This window comes from Tenebrio molitor, chromosome 5, assembly GCF_963966145.1.
Source record: "Tenebrio molitor chromosome 5, icTenMoli1.1, whole genome shotgun sequence".
Classification (NCBI taxonomy): Eukaryota; Metazoa; Arthropoda; class Insecta; order Coleoptera; family Tenebrionidae; genus Tenebrio; species Tenebrio molitor.
The window spans coordinates 3,839,696-3,854,330 of record NC_091050.1 but is presented as its reverse complement, the minus strand read 5'-3'; the positions used below and the strand labels follow the sequence as shown (position 1 = coordinate 3,854,330).

At 31.3% G+C, this 14,635-nt stretch overlaps 5 protein-coding genes across 7 annotated transcripts; 3 read left to right on the top strand and 2 right to left on the bottom strand.

Moving 5' to 3' along the window:
• The first annotated feature begins 646 nt into the window (after positions 1–646).
• Positions 647–4,155, top strand: LOC138131861 (carnitine O-acetyltransferase-like). 2 transcript variants are annotated; one of them, XM_069049112.1, is made up of 12 exons: positions 657–779; positions 870–911; positions 965–1,010; positions 1,083–1,543; positions 1,596–1,749; positions 2,318–2,489; positions 2,541–2,716; positions 2,794–2,894; positions 2,948–3,070; positions 3,122–3,244; positions 3,444–3,642; positions 3,697–4,155. In XM_069049112.1, the coding sequence occupies exons 3-12, from the start codon at positions 987–989 to the stop codon at positions 4,048–4,050; spliced, it is 1,887 nt and encodes a 628-aa protein (XP_068905213.1). In that variant the 5' UTR covers positions 657–779; positions 870–911; positions 965–986; the 3' UTR covers positions 4,051–4,155. The 2 variants fall into 2 exon arrangements, with proteins under 2 accessions (XP_068905212.1, XP_068905213.1); XM_069049111.1 differs by having other exon boundaries at positions 647–779; positions 2,318–2,716.
• Positions 4,156–4,217: 62 nt separating this feature from the next.
• Positions 4,218–5,010, bottom strand: Arpc5 (Actin-related protein 2/3 complex, subunit 5). The gene is made up of 3 exons (XM_069049125.1): positions 4,704–5,010; positions 4,566–4,638; positions 4,218–4,508 (listed from the first exon to the last, which is right to left on the bottom strand). Exons 1-3 carry the CDS (start codon positions 4,841–4,843, stop codon positions 4,269–4,271), a joined length of 453 nt encoding a protein of 150 aa, XP_068905226.1. The 5' UTR covers positions 4,844–5,010; the 3' UTR covers positions 4,218–4,268.
• Positions 5,011–5,188: 178 nt separating this feature from the next.
• On the top strand, positions 5,189–5,981 carry RpL35 (Ribosomal protein L35). The gene is made up of 3 exons (XM_069049126.1): positions 5,189–5,336; positions 5,524–5,660; positions 5,716–5,981. Exons 1-3 carry the CDS (start codon positions 5,334–5,336, stop codon positions 5,945–5,947), a joined length of 372 nt encoding a protein of 123 aa, XP_068905227.1. The 5' UTR covers positions 5,189–5,333; the 3' UTR covers positions 5,948–5,981.
• Positions 5,982–7,243: 1,262 nt separating this feature from the next.
• Positions 7,244–8,228, bottom strand: Ntmt (N-terminal methyltransferase). The gene is made up of 2 exons (XM_069049122.1): positions 7,600–8,228; positions 7,244–7,541 (listed from the first exon to the last, which is right to left on the bottom strand). The coding sequence occupies exons 1-2, from the start codon at positions 8,067–8,069 to the stop codon at positions 7,292–7,294; spliced, it is 720 nt and encodes a 239-aa protein (XP_068905223.1). The 5' UTR covers positions 8,070–8,228; the 3' UTR covers positions 7,244–7,291.
• Positions 8,229–8,430: 202 nt separating this feature from the next.
• Positions 8,431–14,383, top strand: LOC138131860 (uncharacterized). 2 transcript variants are annotated; one of them, XM_069049110.1, is made up of 10 exons: positions 8,431–8,632; positions 8,687–8,828; positions 8,883–9,036; positions 9,093–9,245; positions 9,300–9,532; positions 9,837–10,059; positions 10,110–10,235; positions 10,285–10,466; positions 10,519–10,756; positions 11,554–14,383. In XM_069049110.1, exons 2-10 carry the CDS (start codon positions 8,698–8,700, stop codon positions 12,040–12,042), a joined length of 1,929 nt encoding a protein of 642 aa, XP_068905211.1. In that variant the 5' UTR covers positions 8,431–8,632; positions 8,687–8,697; the 3' UTR covers positions 12,043–14,383. The 2 variants fall into 2 exon arrangements, with proteins under 2 accessions (XP_068905211.1, XP_068905210.1); XM_069049109.1 differs by having other exon boundaries at positions 8,431–8,828.
• Positions 14,384–14,635: the final 252 nt, after the last annotated feature.

Sequence of the window (14,635 nt, the reverse complement as noted above, 5' to 3'; positions counted from 1 at the left end):
AGTATATTTTACAACTAGTTATAAAAGTCATACTTTTTTTCATAAATTTGCAGTTTTATCAATCAATCAAGCAAATGAGTGAAAAAAACTAAAAAGAGACTTTCATAACGTGTTGTAGGTAAGTACAGTTGGATTAAAAAAAAAACGGAACACGTCAAAATAGTAGTTTCTTTGACGAGTTCTTGTGTAAATTGGGTTTTTTTGGCACGAGAGGGCCAGTTTAAAACGCGAGTGAAACGAGCGTTTTAAAGGCCCACGAGTGCCAGAAAAGCCCAATTGACACATGCACGAGTTGAATACAACGTTTTTTTGTTCAACGAGCCCCTTAAAGGCTCCAAATTGCTTAAAATCTTTAAAATTAACTTGACGTTTCATTTTGACAAGTGGTGACATTTATCAAAATCCGTTCACATAGGAGAAAATTCTCAAATTCTGAGTGTCGAACAAAAAAAAATTTTTTTTTTAGTTTTTTATTTAATTGCAAATTTTTATTTAGAAAATTTTTCAATGAATCTTTTTAAAGTTACATTTTATTTTGCTATCAAACTAACATTTCCATCTAATGAATAATTATAACAGGAGAAATTGAAAATTAAATAATAAAATGGCTTTCCAGTATTTTTGGTAAATGAATGAATTTATAATTTATAATTGACAGATTATATCCATCATCAAAATAAATAACCTAATTGGATAATTGGTTACTGTCACTGACGAAAAAGTTCAGTAAATAGACTTTGTTGTTTTCTTGTTTCTAATTTACTAAAATTGTAATACAGGCAAGTACTTTCACTTTTGTAGGTCATATTTTTCATTATCTTTTAATGATCTTTTACTTAGATTGGTTGATCTTTTATACATATCTTTAGCTTGCACTGTGTGACAAGCTAATGTCATTGATAATATCATAGGTAAAAACAGGTATTATTTTTAGTGTAGTTTTTATGAGGTAGTTTTGTTGTAGTGAAAACATTTGGGAAGATAAAATGATTTTGTTAAAAAGCAGATTTGTAAGTAAAATAAATAAAATATACAGAGAAATCTCATACATAGTAATCCATATGGTTAAAATAAATTTATAGGTACCACCCCAAAGAAGTCTTGTGGGACTATATAATTATGTTCACAATCAAAGTGTTACTATGTCACATGTTGCTGCTGCTAGACAGATAGTACAGGAGTTACCACACTTACCTGTACCAAAATTAAGCCAAACTTTGGAAAAGTATTTAAAATCAGTTGAACCATTTTTAAATGAATCAGAACTAAATCACACAAAAAAATTGCTTAATCAATTTCAATCTGAAAGTGGTATTGGCCGTAAACTACAAAAGTTACTGACTGAGAAAACAGAAGAAACTGATAACTGGTTGGCTGATTGGTGGCTTCAGTCAGCATATTTAGGCTACAGAGATCCAGTTGTGGTCTACTCAAGTCCAGGTTTAGTGTATCCATTTCAAAATTTTTCTAATCAAGAACAGCAACTTAATTATACTGCGAAATTAATTTCTGGTGCTCTCAGTTATAAATCAGTGGTAGATAGGTCTGTTATTAATATTACCAGTTAGTGTTTCTATTTTGAGGAAATATTTTAGTGGGAAAATGCCATTAGATATGATGGGGAAAGATCCCTTAGATATGAATCAGTATAAGAAAATTTTTGGAACTTGCCGAATACCTGGCCTCAAACAAGATAGTTTAGAATATAATCCACAATCAAAACACATTATAGTTGTTAGGAATAATAACGTAAGTATAGAATCCTAATTCTTTGTTTTTGTTGAGAATTTGAAAAACATGTTTGTACTTATTATGTAAAAATGATGAATATTTTCGTTGTCTTTGTTTACAGAGGGTGTTATGGAAGTCCGCGTAATAAATTTAATCACAAATAGAACTCTTTAAAATAAACATGTTTTACATATTTTTTTAACGTTTTTCTAGACCCCAATTTGACACTGCGCTCATGAGATAATCATCAATTGAAATGAAAGAGTGGAAATGTTTTTGTGCTATAAACACTTTCCAGTTTTTTTGAAGAAAAAACATCGCTGTTCAGTTTTTACTGTTTTTCATTCGAATATTTTAATCGAGTAATTTTTTTTCGTGCTTCGTTTTCAATGGTTGTTTAAACACATGAGCGGGTATGAATTTTAGGATTCAAGTTATATTTAATTTTAACTCCGTTTTGGAGAATTTGCGGAAAAAATGATAAATAAAAAAAAGTTTTGTTTTAACGAACCCTATTGGTGGTTGAATTTATTACATGGACTTCCATAACGTGATAAGTGGAATTCATTTTCATTGCCATTTTTAGTTCTTTAAATTACAAGTGATTAATAATTTTGGACAACCGCTCAATGTTACTGAAATAGTTTGCGCCTTACAAGAAATTGTAGAGCAGTCTGAAGAAATGGGTCCACCAGTTGGAATTTTAACAACAGATAATAGAAACAACTGGGGAAAAGCATATCAGGACCTTATTTTAGGTTTTTTATTTATGACAATTTTATTATTAAATATACCTAATCTTATTTTAGATCTTGACAATTTGAAATCTGCAAGGGAAATTCAGACGTCACTTTTTCTAGTTTGTTTAGATAACCCCATGCCCCACTATGATGGAAATAAGAGAACCACAGCGAGTAAGCAACTAATTCATGGAGGTGGAACTTACGGTAATTCAGCCAATCGATGGTATGACAAAACAGTCCAGGTATTTATTTTTTTGTTTTAAGTACCTACATTAAAAGAAGTACCTAATACACGTAATGTTTTATTCTTTTTTTAAAGTTTGTCATTGGACAGGATGGTATTGTAGGATTAACGTATGAGCATTCGCCAAGCGAAGGCCAACCAATTGCTGTAATGACGGATTATATTGTTGATTTTATGTAATAAGTTACCTAATATTTTTTATTTTATTTTGCTCGTATCTATGTTATAGTAAAAACGATTCGTCGATAAATCAGCCTGATGTAAGATTTGATGGTGAACCTGAAAAATTAGTTTTTAACATTGACGAAAAAATACAGAAAGCCATAGGTATTGCCAGTACCAACGTAGACAAGTACAGTTGATTTTACAAGTCATGTAATTGATTCCTATCGAATTTTTTTAGGCTTGCCAGTAACTTGGATTTAAATTCATTTCAGTTCAGTTCTTATGGGAAGGAGTTTGTAAAATCACAAAAAATGAGCCCAGATAGTTTCATTCAAATTGCCATGCAATATGCCTTTTTTCGGTGAATATCTCATGTACTGTTTTTTTTTTTTTTTCATAAATCGCAAATAAACTGTTGCGGCCCTTGGAAACTAGGATCATTTGATTGCTCCAAAAATTGACGCTAACTTTACGTGATTTATGAAAACCCAATTTACATATTACAATTTTTTAAATTTCCAAAATGTAGAAATATATCGCGTCACATTTCTTTATTTTAGAATTCATAAGGTACCAGGAGCTCATTATGAATCCGCTGCAACAAGAAAATATATTCATGGTCGCACTGAAACTATTAGGTCATGTTCAAATGAATCAATTGCTTTTGCTAAAGCCATGCTGGATGATTCAAAATCTGACAACGATAAAGTTGCAGCACTTAAAGAAGCCGTTAACGCTCACAAAAAATATTCGGTTGAGGTGAAAATTTGTTTTTAATGTAATGTATTCTTACCAATATTGAAACGCTTGCAGGCTGTGAACGGGTTTGGCGTTGATAGGCATCTTTTAGGTTTAAAGTTAGAGGCTATAGAAAATCTACTTCCTGTGCCAGATTTATACAAAGATCCTTCTTTCACTAGAAGTACTCACATGAGACTGTCAACTAGTCAGGTGGCTACAAAATGTGATGGTTTTATGTGCTACGCGCCTTTAGTGCCTGACGGTTATGGTTGTTGCTATAATCCTAGGGCTAATGATATGAATTTTGCTGTTTCTGCATTTGTTGAGCATCCAGATACTACCGCGTTACAATTTAGGCAAGCACTGGAAGCCAGTCTTGATGATATGCACAATATCTTGGCAAAAACGCAAAAGTCAAAATTATAAGTAGAATATGATATATGTATACACACAAGTATGTTATTGCCACATAATTTGTATTGAAAGAAATTGGGATTGGGAATGTTTGCAATAAATTTATACTTTGATAAACTTGTTTTTTCTTTTTAATTGAATAAAAGCAGTGATAAAAATGTTAAACAAAAATTAAAGCATTTTTCTTAACTGAAGACTATATATTGTGGTTTGCAATTTTTGGAATATAATTAAGCTCTTCTGGTATCTGACAAGACCCTCACAATACATCCTACCCCTCCCACATTGAAAACCTTTTCATGCCATATTAATAAATGTCCACTGCTTCCTTCTGAAGGATATTCAAATCCCCGATAGATGTACTTCATTAACACATCTATTAAATCAGGACTTAAAGAATTAACAGCTTCCTCTATTTGGGATGGCTTAATTGACAACAATACACGTAATGTCAAGTTGACTGCATTCTCCTTAAATTTGGTCAATATAGTTTATCATTACTTAATAATTAAATCATCTACACATACTTTGATTTGTTGATTTTTACTTCCTAAGGGTGCATTACTCAATACAGCTTTTAATGCCTCTAGTTGCTTTGCTGTATTATTTATTAAGGAAAAATGAAAGTGAATAATGTAAAAAATACTGATTTAAAAAAAGGATATTTTTGCAATAAACTATTGATTTCATTTTCATCTGGTCCTGTAGGGCCTCCTTGATCCCCATCATCCTCTTTGAAATTATCTTCACAATACTGATCAACATCAATTTTTCTGAAGGCTGAACTAGATGTATTTTTTGCCATATTCTTTTATTTGCACTGACTTAAAAAATCTTTTGAAATAATATTAACAATTAAAACACAAGTTTCCCTGAAGTACTACAGCGTTCATCAACAAATTTGCACCGCCCACTGACTAATAAGAATTTTTTGGCACCATGTTGGTACAGCCAGAGAACACAACACAACACGATTTGAATCATAAGGACCATAGATACAAGAACGGACTACTACGTGACGGTTTAAAAGTGTTAATAAAATATTTTCCTCATAAAAGTAAATTGTCCAGTTTTGTTGAATATAAATTTAAAAAAAATGTAAACAAATTATTACTTTAAAAAATTATTACTGTAAGAAAAGAACATAAGAACAATTTAATAAAATAGCTTGAATTAAAATTATTTGAATAAGTGTTGGTAACAAAGAAATCCCTAGTTTAGTTAGTTACTGTTTGGGGATATTTCGTTTCGTGTAGAATATCACTCTTTCAGTTTGTTTTTGCGAAATAGTAAAAATGGTATGTTCAATAAAACATCAATTATTTTACATTATTTCAATCATCTACTAATTTTTTTTTGATATAACGTAATTATGTAATTTATGCCATCACTCTTGTAGAATATTTTTGCGAAAACCTCTAAACTTAGACAAAAAATATCCATTTTTTGAGGTTATCTCTTCTACATGTTGACATATTTTTGCAGGGGAAGGTAAAATGCTCTGACTTAAGGCTCCGTGACAAGAAGGAGCTAACAAAACAACTTGATGAGCTCAAAACAGAGCTTACAAGTCTTAGAGTAGCAAAGGTTACAGGAGGTGCTCCATCCAAGCTATCTAAGATGTAAGTGCTCTGTTTAGATTTATGTATGTGAAGAAATAATTTGTTTTAATTTCAGCCGTGTTGTTCGCAAGGCTATTGCTCGTGTGTACATAGTAATGCACCAGAAGCAAAAAGAAAATTTGAGAAAGTTGTATAAGAACAAGAAATACAAGCCCCTTGACTTGAGACCTAAGAAGACAAGAGCTATCCGCCGTGCCCTTACAAAGCATGAACAGCGTATTAAAACACCAAAGGAACTTCATAAAAGATCCATTTATCCACAAAGGAAGTATGCATTGAAAGCTTAATTTGTAAAACAAGGTTAATAAAAGTTTCGTAAAATGTTCATGTTTTATTTTAATATACATATGATATGCAGAGTGAATTTGAAATGCATCACAATATGTAAACCACAGTATCTTCAGTAAGTAAATAAACCGAAAATGTGGTTAAAACATTTTAAATTCACAAAGTCGTATTTAATTTAATTCCGTTCTGAACGAGACGCGTCTGAAAGCTCTAATAAATCTAAACAGGAATTTCCGCAAAAACGCTCTAAAAACCGAGTGACAAAACCTTACTATGAATGAAATAGCTGAAAAACAGCCGCAGAAACGTGCAAGATTAAAAGCGAAAACCAAGTGAAAGGAAAAGTCAAAGCAAAAATCATTGTATTTATCGTACGCTTCAGTCGGTACGATTAGGTCATAAACCTCCGTCTGCACTATTTTAATATTAGTGAAAATGTGTGTGGTCGAAGGCAACCATAACTAAATAATTAGAAACATTGTTCAAAATGTCATCCGTGATTTGTAATACACGTCTGTGCCCTTTGATGTAAATTGCTTCATCGGTAGACAAAACTATTCGCACCAAATCCGAGTTAAGTGACACACATTTAAATCACCCACTCACAAAACTCTTGCCGGCGAATGCAATCGTTTGGTTGCAATGCTTGTACCCGCTGAACATGATAGGGGTGCAAGCCTTGCTCTTTAAGAGTGCGAAAAACCACAATCTGAAATTCATGAGATAACTGCCGGGTATTTGTTGGGCGTTTTTTACCACAGTCTCTAGAATTTAGGGTTCGAGGTCTAACACCCGTGGTGTACGCTCTTGACCCTTGTCCACACTTCTCGGTCGAAAAGCACCATTTTCCCGTAGACGCTGTATCAAGTACAGCCAGAAATGTTTGCGAATGCGGAACACGACGCGCCGGAAACTTTTCGCAATACAAAGCTTGTGTCCTTAAGCAACACCATCTGCATTTCCGTAACAAAGTACCGTATCGGTCATTTCACAAATGGTATACTTTTTTATGATAATGGCACACTGAAACGCAAAATTCTGAGCAAACGATAGCCGAAGGTCGCACTGAACACAACTAATCTGCACGCGGTACTAGCACCCGCGTAACAAAAATTTTTGCGCCTTTTTTGCGTTGCGCCTCCATAACTTTTTAATCTTACTATTCGTCGTAACGTACTCAACTTTTGTGGTTGAACTTTACGCCCTCATGCCGCAAAACTGAATGCGCGTAATTTTCACAATTTGTCTGAAGATCCTGAGGTTTTCAGATTGTGATGTATTTCAAATTCACCCTATATAGAGAAAGATGTTTATTCATGTTATGTAATGAGAACATTTTTTAATTAAACATTTTCAATAGTTACTTCACTTAATGCTGTTTGTGGTTTTAAAATAAACATATATACTGTGTACAATCCTTTAGGGAAATTTCTCTGCTTCACTTGTCTGTAACAATCTAGTCCTGCTTTTGTAAATATTCTGTGATATAGATCAAGAGGTCTAGTTACTGAAGAGTCTTGTTCATCCTTGTCCACATCAGAAGAAGAAACATTTTCTTTGATAATAATCACACCGTTTGGTTTAAGACCATTTCTGCAATTAACACAATACAATTGCATCTTAATTAACTATTTATTACTGACTTACTTACTGACAAGATTTTAGAAATTCAACTAAATCTGAGTCTGTTAAATGTCCTAAAACCCACTGGCTCCAAATAACATCATATTTGCTTTCTTCAGGTTCAAAACATTGCAAGCCACTAGAATAATAATTGCCTATTTTATCTTGTAACTTTGGTCCTAGATATTGCTTAGCTTGATTTAGAAAATTTGGATTTTGCTCAACAAGATCAACCTTGTGAAAAAAATCCGTCAATAAATATTTTGTAATTCTACCTATACCAGCACCACAATCTAAAGCATGATCTTTTCCAGGAGGTGCTTTTGAATTAAATAACTGCTTAAGTAACAATTTTGAATCTCTAATATCAGTCTGCGAGATAAATCCGAAGCCTCCTAACATGCCGTCAATTGTAGCGGGAATTGATGACCAGTAGTGAATCGCATCTGTATAAAATTTCTCTTCATTTTCTACCGATGTCGTGTTATTTGAATCCATCACCGATGCTAACACAATTTCCCTACTTCTAAATCAAATCACTAAACAAAATTTGTAATATAAACGGTAAGTTATGAACCAGAATAGATAAACAATTTACTAGAGTATTTTATATTTTTAGGTTGTAAAATAACACAAGTATATTAAATAACATTGACAGATGACATCATTGATGCGTTTAAGAGTACGTTCATAGGAACATTTCTAATTGATGTTTAAATTTGATTTATTCCTTTAACAATAAACATAACGAATAATAAAAAAAAATAAATCTTAAACTCGTTCACTTGTTTCAAATATAAATTACTGAAGACAAGAAAAACTAAATTTTAGTTTCAGTACTCAAATACTAAACTTTTAAACGTACTCTACATATGGAATACTGTCATTTTCGTGGACAATTTAACTTGAACGGCCAATATGTAATAAATAATGCAAGAATTTATGTTTATTTGCTAAATAGTTATTTTTGTACGGGTGCGAAATGAAAATTTTCTCGATGGTGGTTATGACTGTATAAATAAGCAACTTTATCGCGAGATAACGGTGTAGAGATTTGTGATGTATCAATACATTAAAATAAGGGGTGTAAGTGTTTAAAATGCGATCAATTTCAGTTTTTAACAAAATGCGTACACTCAGAACAATGCAAATTAAAAAGTTGATATTGCTCATTCTATTTTCAATATTCTTTATCACCGTTCTCTTCGCAATAACTCGTAATTCGCCAATAAATGATTTTGATAGAAAGTTTCGACTGTATGTATAAAAAGTTTAGTATTACAAGAAGTTAAACGTTAATTTACATTTTAGAGAAAAAATTGATGAAATTATACACACCCAAGCAAGTTCACTAGCTTGCAAGCAGCCCAAACTACCAGTATTTTCTCCAGAAATGATGAAATTTGTTCATGAGGAACTCCCATTAGATTGTACAGGAGCTGGAAAGGATTGGGTTAAATGTGAAGTAACTGGTGTTACAGATATTATTTGATGATTAAAGTAACTAATATAATCTTATAGGACAGTGAATGTAAAATTCAAGAAGAAATAAAAAATCTTCATGGTTCAATTACATGTGCTTTTACAGACATAATTAGAGTTAATGATTTTGAAAATACAAATGGGGAAACCACATACTCAGATTCATATTATAAACTAGAAGCAAGTGATGTTGTAAATAGTCATTGTTTATTTGTGAAATTAGAGTTTTTATAATCTATATTATAGGTGAGGGTTTCATGTAGATCACACAGTAATGAATGGTCATCAACTTTAACTGGGATACATCTTGATCCAAATGTCTGGAAACAATCATCTTGGAACAAATTACCTTCAGCAGCTCTCAAACTAAATGTGTTAATGTTTGGATTTGATTCAATTTCTAGAAATTCATTTATAAGAAAGTTACCTAAGAGTTATAAATATCTGACAGAAGTATTACATGGAGATGTTTTACAAGGGTAATACATAATTTGTTGATAGTTCACTTTAGCTACTTCTTGAATTTTCCCGTTTTTTCTGGCTAGACAGTCTCAGGGCGTCTTCCTACATTGTTTTCCACCACTCCAACCTTGTGCAAATCAATTTTCCTTGCCCTTTAGTTATACTAAGACATTGGCGCGACCTTGAAACACAACAAGAGAGAAAAAAGGCATTGAGGCTGTCTAGCCAGAAAAAACGCGAAAATTCCAGAAGTAGCTAAAGTGAACAATTACCCATAATTTAATAAAAAGTATGTAAATTTTTATGAAAACCAAATTTTAGATATAACATAATTGGTGATGGTACTCCTCAAGCATTGATCCCAATATTAACAGGCAAAACTGAACTGGAGCTTCCAGACACTAGAAAACGATTTACAAATACTAAATTTGTTAATTCATATCCTTTTATATGGAATGATTTTAAAGATGCTGGCTATGTTACAGGCTTTTTAGAAGATGTTCCTGAATTGGGAACTTTTACATACCGTCTTAATGGCTTTAATGTTAGTTACATCATTTTATTTTAAATTTAAATAAATGACTATCTTTTCAGGAAACACCAACTGATCATTATATGCGTCCTTATTATCTTGCCTCATTAGGAGAAAGACGTAAGTGGCCTAAATTATGCACTGGAGAAATTCCAAGGCACCAAGTTATGCTAAATCAAATAAAGAATGTAAGTTCACTATTTGATTCACAAGAATAACTAATTCAATTATTTGTAGTTCTTTACAGTTTATAAAGATAAACCAAAATTTCTATTTGGGTTTCATGGAGAACTATCACATGATGATTACAATTTAGTGGGTGTTGCAGACAATGATTTATATAAGTTTTTGAAATATATGTATGAATCAGGAATATTGGATGATACAATTTTGATTGTCATGGCAGACCATGGTCATAGGTAGATTAATTATTTTTTAGTCAATTCTTTTAATAACTGACATACTTTTAAGGTTTGCAGAAATTAGAAACACGATTCAGGGAAAACAAGAAGAGAGATTACCATTCTTTTCATTTACATTTCCTCAAAATTTTAAAAATCATTTTAGACAAGCTTATGAGAATTTTCAAAACAATCTTGATAAGCTAACAACACCATTTGACATTCATTCTACATTAAAAACTGTATTAAATCTAGTCGATATTGGTGAAGCAGATATTAATGAAAGATCGGTTTCATTATTTACCAAGGTGAAAACATAAAAAAATGTGTTTTTCTATAGTTGCTTCAAAAAATTGATATTTACGCACAATCACATATGCGTGAAGTGGGTTATTTTCTTACATATGATTTTTTTTTCTATTGCGTTCGTAATAGCTGTTACGATACCAAGAACATCGGAACAGCTGAAAGCGGTTCTAGGTATAATAGCGATAGTACAATTTACGGTTGTCATGTTGGTACTGCCAGACGCGCGAATATCCCAAAGTCGGCAAGTGTTTCCAAGAATGTTAAAATTCTTACTTTTGATTTAAAATCGGCTCAAAAGGTGCAAAATAGAAAAAATAGTATTAAAAAAAACAGTTTCATAAGGTGTTTATTCCATTCGTGCGTCGCGACTCGTTTTATAAACTTGGACTCATGAAATAAACACTTCCTTATGAAACTCGTTTTTTAAAATACTATTTTTACACTGTAAGATTGAAACTATAGAAACTAAAGATAACAGTGCGTGAAATGTGATTTCACACACTTTAGCTTTTCTGTTTTTCACTTCACGTAGGTACTGTTTTCTATTAGTTACCTTGCTACATGGTCACTGCGTTGATACTTATTTCCTACAAAAATTTTAATTTTAAAATTTAACTGAAAGCAATTATAGAAAAAAATATTTTTGATATTTCGTGCGTGAAGATGTTTTATGTGCATTCAACGGCTTATACTGTCTCGACCTGCGTCTCGGCGTAAAAGACCTTTTCATGCACAAAAAACACTCACTTCACGCACTTAATATAAAATTACTATTTTCATTGAATTATTTTTATAGATACCAAGCGAAAGAAGTTGCTCTCATGCTTACATTGAACCTCATTGGTGTGCATGTTTGGAGTGGAAGAAGATTCCAGTAACGGCACCTCTTACTAAAAGAATTGCGGATGTACTGGTTTCCACTTTAAATAATTACACAGAATCTCATCGACATTTGTGTGAGGTATTGTCAGTGTTAAACATTGAATGGGTAATGAAAATGACACCAAATGAAAATCTTATCAAATACAACAAAAACGCAGATCTTGATGGATTTGTGGCTGATCTGTCAGCAAAAATGCAACTGAAATCAGATTTGTATCAAATTAAGGTTATTTTATTGCCCGGAAATTCAATATTTGAAGCTAGTGTTACTTATTTAATTGATGAGGATAAATTAAATATAAAAATGTCTGACATAAGTAGAATTAATATGTACGGAAGGCAAGCTAGATGCATAGAAGATGAATTTCCTCATCTAAGAAAATATTGTTATTGCAAAGATTAGTGTTGTGAGGAAAGCCAAAGAATTTTATTGCTCATCTTATGTAACAATAATTTATAGCGATCAAATTGAAATCGAACAGTTTAGTCATGCTGTTACAGTAAAATTCCAGGTACTAAGTTGTACAACAAAACAACCGAGAAAGACTGATTATACACTCTGCTGAAAAATTGATGGGCGTAAAAATAAAACTTGACATTGTAATATTAAAAAAGTAGCCCAAAATTTTCAATTTTAATAATTAAATTAAAGTAATGAATTGACTGTAGTTTTTTTTTTAATTTACATATAATTACTTGCCAAGAATAAATTATGTTAGCTAGAGTTTAATTTTAAAAAGTTATAAGTTAATTATACTTAATAAACAACTTCTTGGGGTTTACCTACCACTGAAAAATATTTGTGGTAAAAAAACTACGCAGAATATGAATTTTAATCTTCAGAGGATTTGTAAGTAGAAGCGTTTTTCAAGTTATAAACAGGTGATAATTTAGTGAAATTATTCACGTAACAAAATCAGTGAAAAACGAATGCCGTTATTAAAAATATGTATAAAAAACATTTTATAAGATCTGAATAGTTTTGTTTCTTCTTATGTTACCTTTATTAATTTAGTTAGTACATACTACCATATATTTCAGCAGATACAGCAGATTACAGGTCTAATAATTATGTATAACACTTTCTAGGTTTTACACAATTTAAATTGTTAATTAAAAAAGAACTTATATTAATAACATAATTACATAAACATTTTTGTTTTATAATACAAAAATAGATATCAAATTTTATATTCTTTATACAGGGTAGTACAAAAAAAACTGGGTTATATGGAGATTCCAAAGAGTCCAGAAAACCTTTTTTTTTTAATCTAAAACGGAAGGGATAAACTAACCCTGTCCATGCACATTCTACGCCATAGATACAACAATAGTAAACAATAAGTTAAACCATAGCAACCCGACAATGCTATGAACAAAATTACAACAAATTTATTATTGTTGCTTGGCGACAACCCCCATTACGTTTTTAATTACCGTTAATTCAGCAGCGTACTGACAATTTTAACCAAAATTTAATTTATTTTTATCTCGAAAACGAAGACTTATTAGATAATTTTTTTGTGTATAGAGTTCTACTCATCCTCACCTATTACCAGTCTTTTTTTTGTACTAGCATTTAAAAAACAGCCTGTATACAGGTATCACGTCATGAAAATTTGCCTACCAAATTAATAAAATGAAAGTAATTTATTTCTGCTAGTTAACTGACACAATTTTTTAATAACAACTCATACCTGTAGGTACCCCAGGAACTAGTCGCAATACATAACAATAATTTGTAGACAAACCCATTCGAAAGTCTACCTTCAATGTATTACCTATTTTAAAAGATGTTTTGCAATTATAGGGTATTATCGTATTTAGTACATTATCATGTCTTTTGTTTCAAAAAATGTATGGTCAAGAGCAGCATTGAAAAACAAAGAGATACATTTTCGATGTGTTTGTTTTTGTCACATCCACTGTTGACTATTAATTTTTGAAACTGCGAGGCAACTTTTTCATAGAATGGCGTAATAAACATTTTTTTATTATACCTGAATCATAATCCCTGTTTTTGACACTAAAATGCGTGCGAAAAAGGGCCTTTAAAACGCTAAAGTTTTAAGGGTTGCTTAGGTAACAACAAACTCACCTAAATTTTGAACAATGACATTTATAATTTATGATAGCAACGAAACAACAATTGACCATTTCTATATCAACGATTAATGACACAGATTACTTCGGAAAAGGTATTTCAATTTACTTTTTTTGTTATATGTAATTTTCAGATTGTAGTCCAGGTATAATAAAAAATAGTGTATGATACACGTTTATAAGGGCCTTTAAAGCACTTGCGATGTTAAAAGCACTCCGCTACTCGTCGCGCGTGCTTTAAAGGCTTCCTTATAAACTTGTATCCATAATAGGTATACTATTTTTATCTTTTATTTAAGCTTTTTATAATAAATACCTGAATTGTGACAAAAAAAAATTGAAGTTTCTGAAATCTATAAGATCGTAATTGTTCTGATAATGACAACGAACGAGCTAAATCTAATAAAATGCAGCGTTATTGTAACCAGAGGTAGCTTTAAAAATGTAATAAACCCATTCTTTATTCCCTTCTTTTGTCATATTTTTGTAAACATCTGTGATGTCATACAAAATTCTTACTGTTAGTTCATTGTGAATACTATTTAAATAAAATTTTATATTTAAATCTACAGAAACAACAACAAAAATTAACTTGTGTATGTATTTTATTTTTAATACATTAAAACTCATTCTGTAATCTATGATGCAACCTAATTTACCCATCTTAATACCTTAAATAGCGTTAAGTTATTTACGTGTATTTATATCGAACAGACATATACCGAGTGTATCAGAAAATGGGTACAATAATTTTAAGTGGTCATGAAACTCGTCAAGCACAACCAATAAGTTTAGTAAATTTTTGGGGAAAAATTTCCCTGAAGCATAAAAATCATCGAAAATTTTCCAGAAAGTGACTTACCCATCCATGGAAGCATTATTGTGTCTAATAA

Coding starts and splice junctions, on each gene's coding strand:
- LOC138131860 (XM_069049109.1), top strand. CDS start 8,671: ATGCGATCAATTTCAGTTTTTAACAAAATGCGTACACTCAGAACAATG. Junction 9,533..9,836: donor CATGGAGATGTTTTACAAGG/GTAATACATAAT, acceptor ACCAAATTTTAG/ATATAACATAATTGGTGATG. Junction 10,467..10,518: donor ATGGCAGACCATGGTCATAG/GTAGATTAATTA, acceptor CATACTTTTAAG/GTTTGCAGAAATTAGAAACA.
- RpL35 (XM_069049126.1), top strand. Junction 5,661..5,715: donor CCATCCAAGCTATCTAAGAT/GTAAGTGCTCTG, acceptor TTTTAATTTCAG/CCGTGTTGTTCGCAAGGCTA.
- LOC138131861 (XM_069049111.1), top strand. CDS start 987: ATGATTTTGTTAAAAAGCAGATTT. Junction 3,071..3,121: donor GCCAGTACCAACGTAGACAA/GTACAGTTGATT, acceptor GAATTTTTTTAG/GCTTGCCAGTAACTTGGATT. Junction 3,245..3,443: donor ATGCAATATGCCTTTTTTCG/GTGAATATCTCA, acceptor TCTTTATTTTAG/AATTCATAAGGTACCAGGAG.
- Arpc5 (XM_069049125.1), bottom strand. CDS start 4,843: ATGGCAAAAAATACATCTAGTTCAGCCTTCAGAAAAATTGATGTTGAT. Junction 4,639..4,703: donor ATCAATAGTTTATTGCAAAA/ATATCCTTTTTT, acceptor AATAAATAATAC/AGCAAAGCAACTAGAGGCAT. Junction 4,509..4,565: donor GTAAAAATCAACAAATCAAA/GTATGTGTAGAT, acceptor ACCAAATTTAAG/GAGAATGCAGTCAACTTGAC.
- Ntmt (XM_069049122.1), bottom strand. CDS start 8,069: ATGGATTCAAATAACACGACATCGGTAGAAAATGAAGAGAAATTTTAT. Junction 7,542..7,599: donor GAATTTCTAAAATCTTGTCA/GTAAGTAAGTCA, acceptor TGTTAATTGCAG/AAATGGTCTTAAACCAAACG.